The 11,093-nt window shown below is 32.5% G+C and overlaps 1 protein-coding gene across 3 annotated transcripts; it reads left to right on the top strand.

Moving 5' to 3' along the window:
- The first annotated feature begins 6,173 nt into the window (after window positions 1–6,173).
- On the top strand, window positions 6,174–8,272 carry LOC140836850 (myb family transcription factor IPN2). 3 transcript variants are annotated; one of them, XM_073202701.1, is made up of 7 exons: window positions 6,175–6,544; window positions 6,691–6,767; window positions 6,895–6,952; window positions 7,060–7,129; window positions 7,264–7,306; window positions 7,394–7,808; window positions 7,890–8,272. In XM_073202701.1, exons 1-7 carry the CDS (start codon window positions 6,373–6,375, stop codon window positions 8,075–8,077), a joined length of 1,023 nt encoding a protein of 340 aa, XP_073058802.1. In that variant the 5' UTR covers window positions 6,175–6,372; the 3' UTR covers window positions 8,078–8,272. The 3 variants fall into 3 exon arrangements, with proteins under 3 accessions (XP_073058801.1, XP_073058802.1, XP_073058800.1); XM_073202700.1 differs by having other exon boundaries at window positions 6,174–6,544; window positions 7,412–8,272; XM_073202699.1 differs by having other exon boundaries at window positions 6,176–6,544; window positions 7,394–8,272.
- Window positions 8,273–11,093: the final 2,821 nt, after the last annotated feature.

Raw genomic sequence — 11,093 nt, 5'->3', positions numbered from 1 at the left:
GATAACTTTGGCTGCTTTTATCTCAGAGATACTTGACAAAACTTCGTCAGCTATAGCCAAGTGTAAATTGGCAACAGCGTTATCATTCATCTCATTCCACTTTCCATCATCCGTAATCTCCACCGGTCTATCTCCAATAGCCGCCAAGCAATTCTCCTTTCTTAAAACTGCTTGTATCTTTATTTTCCACAACATAAAATTGCTTCCGTTGAACTTTGCTATCTCGTACCTTCCCGCCATTATGTCTACGACAATTTTAGTAGACCGGACAAAATAATTCCGCCTTAAATAAAAAATCTCGAAAAATCTTTTCTGATGTGGAAGATCAGTCTAGGCTGCAACCACAGAGCATACTAAGAATCTTAAGAAATTTTAAACCAAGGCTCTGATACCACTTGTTGGTCCCACGTGCGGAATTTGAGATAATAAAACCCGAAAATAAAGAATAAACTGGACACCGAGATTTACGTGGAAAACCCCTAAAAATTATTAGGGTAAAAACCACGGGCAAGATGAAAAGAATTCCACTATAATATTTTGTGGTGTACAACTCACTCACTGTGTTTCCAAAGAGAACACACACTCTCTTAATACAGGAGAACAAATACCTCACAAATATTATAGAACTAAGCACTCAAATGCTTATAAGATGAGAGAAAACTCGAAGAAGGGATGATTTCAGAATGAAGGGGGAAGCTCTATTTATAGAGCCCCTGGTCCGTGTGAAAACGCGTATAAAACGCGTTTTCTCCTCTGAAATTTTCGCAAGTTTCTGCCGACCCATGTTTTAATCAATGAATTTGATCACTACAGGAAATGCAATAAATGCATTTCCTATTTGCATTATTTGCCGACAGGGATAAATTTGAAATCTACTACAATTATTCAAAAAAATAATTATTTGAGCTTTAAAATTTATTATCAAGTTGATTTACCAAAACAAATCAATTAATTTGTTATTATATATTTGAAATTCCTAATTTTAGATACATTTATCGAAATACAACCTAAATCTTTGTATATAATTACAGTTAAAAAACAAATGTCATTCGTCACTTATGTCACGATCAAACGTCAGAGTCATCCGAGGTTATCCGACGAACACAAATAGATGCACAAGCCAAAAAATAATTCAATTATAATCTGTTAAAGCCAGAGAGTTCAAGCAGAAAAATGAGAAATGTCTTTTGATAGTGACGGTACTCTTATATTTATGGTTTTTTTTTTTTTGGATTTTGGTCCACTAAGTTTCAAAGTTTGATTTTAGTATATAAATTTTTTCTGGCTATTTTGGTCCAATTTTTTACGTGATATCTGATAAGCCATCATTTCACGATACCACACTAGCATTTTTCGATTTCACGACATCATTTTTTATGTCACGTCAGTATTTTTTGGTGTCCCATCAAGAATCATATCAAAATAGGCAAAAATTAAAAGTTAGTGCACCAAAATAAAACTTTGAAAATTTAGTCGACAAAAAATCCCAAAGAAAACAAGTTTGTAAAAAAAAAATTGTTTTCCCATTTTGGTAGGAGTGTTTAATTAGTGGACTACATTTGTAGATACTCTGGACTTTAATAATTGTAACCTAGTTAATAATTAACTGAAATAAGTTGGAAAATAACTAGACTGAGAATAATGAACTCGGTCCAAAATCATTTCAAATGCGGTCAACAACCCGGTTCAATCCGCTTGGTGTGATCAATTAAGTTATATACTCAATCTGATAAATCCCGAACCAGTTTAATCACGTATAATATTGGATTGGTTTGGTATGTTGCTTATAATCCCGAGCCAGTTTAATACGTGTCTCGGATCGTAGTAGCATACCCTATTCATTCCCGTCCCTATACCCATTATCAAAATCTATAAATTACAACAGAAAATATATATGTAATAGAAAATTTGTTTCAATTTTTTTTGACCGAACTTATTTACGAGCCTACCAAAATGTGGAATAATTGTAACCTCGCAAATGGAGGGGAATCCTTTTTGTTTTTAACGCTTTCAACAAGCACTTCACGTTTTCGAACTTTTGGGATAAAAAAGAAAGCCTTGGAAAATCGAATGGTCCTACCGGAATCTGATTCCCATCGCCACTGAGTCGACTCAATGTTTTTTCATCTGAATTTTTTATGCATTTAAATTTTGTCGTGAAAATTGATTTCTAAATTGGAAAAAATATATATGTTAAAATCAAATTTATTTAATTTAAAATATACAGAAGGAAGAATATGGTCCTACTTATATATATTCACATAAATGGAATATATTCAGTTTTAGGAATAAATTCAAGAAAGCATATCACGATGCTTAAAATTTAAGCAAAGCTAGCGCATACCAATATCAATCCCCTTCCCATTCTTTTCAATAATCTACAATATAATTAACCACTAAAAGTTAAATTTCAACTTTTAATTCTTTATCATGCTTTCATAATGTGACAGCTAATTTAATTTGGGGGTTAATTTAATATGACAAAAATTTGTGTGAGACGGTCTCATGGGTCGTATTTGGGTCATCCATGAAAAAGTATTACTTTTTATGCTAAGAGTATTATTTTTTATTGTGAATATCGGTAGGATTGACCCGTCTCACAGATTAACATCCGTGAGACGGTGTCACATGAGGCCCACTCATTTAAGGCATATATGATTTTCATTCTAATTAATTAGAGTAATTAATCTTAATGATCTGACAAAAAACATTATAACGTAATTTGTAATTAATATGGTTTTGTATGAAGAATACTATAATATATAAACTTATCTTATTTTTATATGGATTTTTGTCAAATTATCAAGATCTATATATTAAGTAGTAGTACTGTAAATTGTGAATTTAATCGAATATTATTTATTTGATGTGAATTTTAGCTCACTATGATCCACACGACGAGGTTAGTAAATGATTAATAAGAAAATTTAACGTTTGAGGAAAGAATATATTCCTTGATTATCAAGTAAGGAAGAACTTATTCCTTTTGGAGCCAAATCAAAAAACATGGACTATATTGTACTTATCGGCAGATTTTACTTTTTAAAGTCAAATTTAAAATTTTAATGATTTGCAAATTAGTTTTAATTGTATTTAAGATTTTTTTTTGAAAAATTATATTATACATCAAATTGAAAGATTGCTTGTTGAATTTATTGGGGTGCAATAATTCAAACCGTGACGTCTGGACTGATGTACGGTTAAAATATTTGAGTTGCACAATTATCGTTAACTATATTTTTTGTGTAAAGTAACAAGAGCTATTAGAGTCAAGGTCACTGGTTCTATTCTTATTTATCGCAATGAATGCAATTATTGGGAGATAAATCGTTGAAGTGAAATAATTGTTCTTGTTGAGAGAGCAATCGAACTGTGCAGTTGTACGACTTAAAAAATTTGAGTTGCACAATTACCACTAACTATAACTTTTAGTAAAACAACAAACTCGGTCATACAGATTAACTAGAGTAACTGTTCTTGTTTATCATTAATGTAGTCTTCGTGTACCCATCTAGATTCCTAAAAAATATAAACAATATGATTAACAGTTGTTAATAATAATAAAAATGGAAACATATCAAAATAATAGTAAAGTTTGACGATTTTCGTCATTTTTTATTGTGAGTGTTGATGTGATATTGCACATTGCACATGTGAACTCGATGTTGGAATCAAGTCATCGTGATATCATTATCACACAAAATAAAGATTAAAAAATAGTAATGTTTGATGATTTAGATAATAAAAACAAAAAAAAAAATGACCAAAGTCGCCTTTAAAAAAATATATATAATTGAAGTGAGCTAAGAGTAGGAAGAAGGAGAAGAGACGAAACACATATGGCTGAGAGGACAATCTTCCATTCCACAAAAGCACTCGAGATATCAAGCTTTAGAACCAAAAAAGAAACCGGGCCTGCGCTTTATGCGTTGATGCTCCTCTCTCACTAGCTAGCTTTTGCTATATATTGACCATATATTTTATTTTCATTTAACAATTCCTTGCAGCCTTATATTTTTATATTGATGTAAACTATTTTAATTTAACTGAAAGGGAAACATAAAATTTTTTGTCAGTAATTCGTTTTTTTTTTTTTTGCATTGGTCTACTAACTTTTTAATTTGTAGTTTTAATACAATATAACTTCTGAATTTCGGTTATTTGGTCAATCAACTACTAGAATATTTGATTTTTGTCCGAAAATGCTGACTAGACGATGGTCAAAGGTGTTGTGACAAAAAAAATAGTGATTTGTTGATTTTGGATGTAAATCAATTTATTTGGAAGCAACTTAACATAATATAAAATTAAATAAATCAAGAAAAATTTACAAGTTATATGAATTTCACTAAAAAAAATTAACGACCGTGATACCAAATGTGCTTTAGCCAACATCAAATCAGCGTTTCTTGCGAAAATTCAATATTTCGGTGATAAACAGGACTAAAGTACCCGAAATTCAAAATTTATTGTACCAAGATCAAATACTGGAAAAGTTAGTGGACCAAAAATAAAAAGATAAAATTTATTGGACCAAAAAAATATTATCCCTAATTAAAATTATGTTAGCTAGTTGATTTTTTAAAAATAATTTATTAGAATTCGTTCACCAAAATAATTTTAAGAAAATTACAATTTTTGATCTTGTATATTTGTTTCTTTGCAATTTTTGAATTATTTATCATCAAATTTCAGTTTAGTCCCTTAAATTTAATTTTTTTTTGGCAAATTTATTCCTTTTTCCGAAGTGTCTCTGATCTTTGTAGTGATATATCAACACTCGAACGATCCGAACAAAGAAATGACTATTGCAAAAAAATCGGATGATATGAGACCAAAACCAAAACTCGATAACATAAATTATCAAAATTACAAATAAACAAACATGTAATGAATAAAAATACAATTTCCCTTAATTTTATTCAATAAGTTGAAAATTTGAAATTAGATGTACTCTGATCAGATAAATAAATTAATACAAAGAATGTGTTTTTTTCTTGTTTAAAAAAAACATATTTTCAACCATTTAATCATTCACAAAAACTCCAATGAGAATATCTCACGAGTCAATTTTGAGAGACATGTCTCAAACCCGACTTGACCCATTAAAACATATTAATTTTACGTCAAAAATATCATATTTTTATTGTAGATGCATGTGGACCGGGTTAACCCGTCTCACGGATAAAGATTCATGAGACCGTCTCATAAAGAAACCTACACTTAACCATTTATCATTATTTGATTTATAAATTGAATCTCAATAATTTCGGCATGAATGGTTTCCGAAACTATCGGGAGCAAATTTTCCTGACATAAAAGCAGATCGATGTTGTTGGTTATTAATTTAATGCAATGATAATAAAAGAAGCTGAAAAGGGGTCGTACCACGAAAGAACCATGCTTTAATTTTATAAATATACAATATAATGCAATACTGCACGAAACTTTGATCTGGACATCTAAATCAGTACTACATCTGAAGCTTAAAGTGTGACATCCAATTGCACATTATCATCATTGCATGCAAAAGCCCCACTCTGCTGCACATTAAAATTACCCAAAAAAGCTTCATTCACGGTTTAATTTAATTGAATTTTTTGGCCATACAATTATAATGACATATTCTCTTTTCGTGATAAACAAAAGGTACTGTACAAATAACATACCTCATTGGATGCATTGTCATTCATTCGACCTTACCCATGCAGACACTGTACAGACAATTTGTGTAGGCGCGCATCGCCTGCACGGATAAGTTGTCTCATTTTATGTTTTTGTCAACTTGTCGAAAATGGATATTATTAATGTAACTTTGTTTTTTGTTGAATTTTCCATCTATTTTGTTGGAGTGCCGTTACTAATTTTTCGGTGTTACGTCAGCGCTTCGATGAAATATGAGTAAAAACATAAAAAGAAGTGAATCTATATGATTAAGATTCAATTTCGACAAGCTAGATAACAAAAATAGAAAAAAGAACAAGTTAATGCATGGACTCATTTTTATATCTCCGGCAATATATGGTGTCTCTTTAAATTTGCAAAGTAATAAAAATAAAACAAATTGTGTAACGGGTTTGAATTCTTGACTGATAAAGATGGCTGGTGGGCTGAATAAATACAAATTTTCTTTACTTTCGCTTTTTTCTTCTTTAGGTCTAACTTGTGCTTGATGCATTCTATTTGAGAAACCCAACCTCTTTTCTCCCCATTCAAAACTTCTTCCCATCCTAAATTTCTCTCCCTCTCTCTCTATATATCTCCCTTACTGTATTTATTCTTGAATCTCTTCTTATTCCATTGCAGCAGACACACACACAGAGAGAGAGAGAGAGAGGGTCTTTGTGAGTGTGCGTGCGTGCCTTAAAGAGAATGTTCCATCCGAAGAAACCCTCGAACATGATTAACGCTCACGAGCGTCCCATGTGCGTTCAAGGTGACTCGGGGCTTGTTCTCACTACCGATCCAAAGCCTCGCCTCCGGTGGACTGTCGAACTTCATGAACGATTTGTCGATGCTGTTACTCAGCTTGGTGGCCCTGATAGTATGTATATATATATATTTCATTGGTATATGTAATAAAATAGGTTTGATGATATATGTATTCTTTCCGAGTATCATGTTTGTTATCTTAATCATGCTCTTTCTTAATGATTTGTTTCTTGTTTTCCTTTGTAATTAATTATTCAGAGGCAACGCCGAAGACCATCATGAGAGTTATGGGGGTCAAGGGTCTAACTCTTTATCATCTCAAGAGCCATCTTCAGGTTTAGACTCATTTATTTTTAATTTGTTTCCTTAATTATAAAAATTTCATTTCTGACTCTGAATTATATCGTTTATGGTTTAGGGTTATGAGTATATCTAAGTTTCTTGTTTTTTTTTACGCCCCAGAAATTCAGGCTGGGAAAGCAACCTCACAAGGAATTCAATGATCATTCAATGAAAGATGGTGAGAGACTAAGTGGCTGCATACGCGCACACATTAACTGTACATGTTTTCCTATTCCTTTAAATATAATAATTATTCTTATTTTAATTATTTACTTGATTGATCAGCTTCTGCGATAGAACTTCAACGAAACAATATCGGTTCGTCGTCTGGAATGCTTGGCCGCAGCATGAACGAGTACGTTCAATATATTATCATTTCGATCCCACTGGAATGATATGCTCTAATAATGTTTTGGAGATTTGTAAAATGAAAAATATATGGGTTTCTTTTACATAATTTGCCTAAATCCATCATTCATGCAATTATAGGATGCAAATGGAGGTGAACAGAAGACTCCATGAACAATTGGAGGTGACTGAAAATATTATATTGTTTTTAATGATATTTATTTAAATATTGCTAAGAGGAAAAAAATTATTTGGACGCTGATAATTACAGGTGCAAAAACACCTGCAGTTGAGAATTGAGGCTCAAGGGAAATACATGCAGGCTATCCTCGAAAAAGCATGCCAAACTCTAGCAGGTGAGAACATGGCGTCGGCCGCTACTGCTAGCGGGAGCTTCAGCAAGCTGCCGCCCATTGGCACTGAAACCTCCGCCATGAAAGACTTCTGGCAGCCGGTGAATTTCCCTACTCTTCAAGACCTCAACATATATGGAACCACTGATCATCAACTGGAACAACAGCTTCATCATCCAACCATGGAGAGATCGTCTTCCATTGACTCATTCATCCCGAGTAGCAACAACAACGATAATAGTTTCTTGACCAAAAAGAGGCCTATTCAATACAGTAACAGCAATGGGAAGAGCCCTTTAGTTTGGGCTGACGACTTGAGGCTCCAAGAATTGGGTACAGCTGCTGCCTCATGTATTAATGATACCCAAATTCATATTGCACCACTATTGTCGATTGATAAAGGGAGTGATATAGGTCCAGTGGGAGATATCTATGAAGCAAAGCCTGATTTATCTAGCGATCAAGCGCTGAGGGAGAAGAAATTCAACACGGGAAAGCTCGAAAGTCGCCCTTCTCCACGGCACATGGTGGAGAGAATGAACCACCAGGCCATCAGTGCTGGAGGGGTGACAACACAAGGCCGAAACTCGCCATTCGGGTGATTCATGAATACGTCCTCATTACAACAGTTACAGTCAATTACCTGTTAACCGCAAGTACTTAATTTAGTGTAATGCTTAACACTAGAAGGAGTTGAAAGTTTGTTTGCTTAACTATCATTAATGCAACTATGAATGCCATGATCCTCTAATTTGTTACAAGATTTTGTACCATGAATATATATATATATATATATATATATATATATATATATATATATATATATGTTCACTTTCTCCATCTTAACCATAGCAGTTGGCCAAACAAGAACGGCTTCTTTTTTCTTCCATTATTTGATCCTCATAAGTTAGGTTATATGACAAATTATGTCTAGCATATTGGTGTCAATACTGTATCAACATTCAAAACTCAAGAGTTCTCCGATGTATGATTTCTGAAGGAAAATCCAGAAATAACTTTTGTTAGAGATCGTCGCAAACACTCGACTTCATTGAATTGCATTTCATTTCATTTATTATATATATAATATCGTCTTTCAGTGCTTTCAATAGTCCATCTATGTTTAATGAACTTGAAATTAAATTTGAAAGGAGAAGGAGGGTTTTTTTTTTCCCTTTTTTTCAGAAAAGAGAAACAATTAAAGTTATAGAGCATCCTAGCTCGTGGGTCGTTTTCATTCTTTGTAGAGTCATTATGTAATGATGCCGCACTTAATTGAGACAATCTTCTTGGACCAAAGCTTTTTCCGTTAGTTGTTCTTGGTTAGTCCCCATCATTATAAAACAGAAAAGAAAATAATGAGCCGGTGAGGATTAAAAAGCAAGAAGATATATACATGCAAGACCACCGTTTACTGTGCACTCAATTTACAATGGTTCTATTTAATTTAAATAACAAAACCCTTTCGTAAATTTAATGTATACGAATTTTACTTTTGGAAATATAAGAACAAGATCACCACTCTCGTTAAAATTATGGTGTTCATCACTAAATGCAATATGCAAGAGAAAAAGTAACTCTAGGTATATAGGACCAAGAATTTATCTGGGGGAAAGCGGACAAAGAGTATCTAACTTTCATGCCCTTTTTTATACTTTACACTTCCATATATATATTCCTTAGGTATCACCTAAGCAATCAGGTGCAATCTTGCAACTTTATTTTTATTTTTAACTTCCACTTGAATACACAGACAACTCACTCAGAATTCGGAAATACAGCGCGCGAAACCTAATCTACCTTCATTTTCGAAAATGGTTTCAATCCGAGAGCGTGACGATGATAAAACCATTTATCAATCTTTCGTATCGCTAATTGGTGGAAGAATGATGTGATCACATTGTTAATTATAAGTACTGTATAATATAGTCTTTTATTTTTATCTGCTAAGCACAAAAGAAGTCAAGAAATGGGGAGGTACCGGTATTTTAGGGCTGTGGTGCAACAATAGAAGACAACCTTTTTTAGTTGCAGGGCTCGGGGATGTTAACGTTAAAGGCTTTAAAGCTAGCTTAATTCTACATTGCATACTGGATGTGATGATGAAAAAATAAAGGCAAAAGCGTGATTAGGAACATGGGAATCAAACATTTTTACGAGAAAACGCACTCCCATGTGTTCAAATATCGATGAAGCTTCTAACTTTACGTGAGCAAGGACCAGTACTTAAAGCTAGACCAATCAGTCTGCCACCAAAAGCTCTTGAAGATTCACAGTGTCATAATAATTAATTACATGCAAAAGAACCACAAATCCTCCATTAACATGCAACATTAATAGTTATTTTTACAGCCTTGCACACAATTATACGAGTTAATATGCGGGTAATTGAGGTATTTGGGTCGTTGATTTTGATGATCATGTCCTAACCTTTGGCACGTATTCCCATGCATGCATGCAGGTTTTAATTTCGTGAATCCCAACCTCACACACATGCAAGTGCTCATTGGATACTCTCTACTCGTTCTTGCAACTCGCTATGTATCGACATATTATTAGATCTCTTTCTTCGTATTCTCTTTTATATACATATATACATATATAATGATCGCTAAAGTTAAAAAGTGTATATTTTTTTGTTCATTATCCTTAACTCGTAATCAATTCCATCTTTATCTGTGCATGAGCATAAGATTCTTTTTCGTCCCTGTTTAGCCCGAGAGTGTTGGAGTGTAACAATTATATATGTTGGGAGAACGATCAATACGTAGTGTTTGATATATTGTATCATGATTTGAAAGATTGGAGTTACACTGCTACTATCAATTATAGTTTTTAATAAAGTGAAATGTATTTGATCGTATGAGGTGCTTTCATGAATTTAGAGAATTATCACATTTTATGGAGTCGATATTTATATCAGGTAAAACATATAAATTTATCATTCGGAATCCGTAAGGAATGTCTCAAGTATAGCATAAGAGGGCCAGTATGGCTTACAAATATACCCCCCTGTCTAAAAGGAAAAGAACTTAATTAGTCAAATATAATTTTAAAATGTCTGAGTACATAATTCATTATAGACAAACATTTGTGTGAGACGGTCTCATAGATCGTATTTTGTGAGACAAATATCTTATTTGAGTTATCTGTGAAAAAGTATTACTTTTTATGCTAAGAGTATTACTTTTTATTGTGGATATCGATAGGGTTGACTCGTCTCACATATAAAGATTCGTGAGATCGTCTTACAAGAGACCTACTCTTCATTATAATAATATTTTTAGAAAAAAGAAAATTAAAAGCAATTATCAACAAGAATTTGCACTTAACACTTTGGAAACATAATCAGACATATTATTTTAGTTGAATAATTTGATGCCAAACTTCTTGGAATTCTATTAGGATTGGGGGAACTTAAGAAACAAATCAAATGACAACGATAAAATAACAAAAAAAAATCAGAATCCAAACTATATTTTCTTAAATTTCATTTGGAATGTTAATCACACAAAAATAAAATTTAAAATCTTAAAAAATAATTTCATTAATTCTAGATTAAATCCTTGATGTCTCTTAAAATTCAACTTTTTTTATAATTATTTATGATATAAACAG

The sequence above is a fragment of the Primulina eburnea genome, chromosome 7 (genome assembly GCF_022965805.1).
Source record: "Primulina eburnea isolate SZY01 chromosome 7, ASM2296580v1, whole genome shotgun sequence".
Lineage (NCBI taxonomy): Eukaryota > Viridiplantae > Streptophyta > Magnoliopsida > Lamiales > Gesneriaceae > Primulina > Primulina eburnea.
This window is presented reverse-complemented; position numbering and strand designations above follow the sequence as displayed.

What these genes read in the sequence shown, in the direction of transcription:
- LOC140836850 (XM_073202699.1), top strand. Translation starts at nt 6,373, where the DNA reads ATGTTCCATCCGAAGAAACCCTCGAACATGATTAACGCTCACGAGCGT. An exon ending in ATCTCAAGAGCCATCTTCAG is followed by an intron (nt 6,768 to 6,894) that starts GTTTAGACTCAT and finishes TTTACGCCCCAG; the next exon opens with AAATTCAGGCTGGGAAAGCA. An exon ending in TGATCATTCAATGAAAGATG is followed by an intron (nt 6,953 to 7,059) that starts GTGAGAGACTAA and finishes TTGATTGATCAG; the next exon opens with CTTCTGCGATAGAACTTCAA.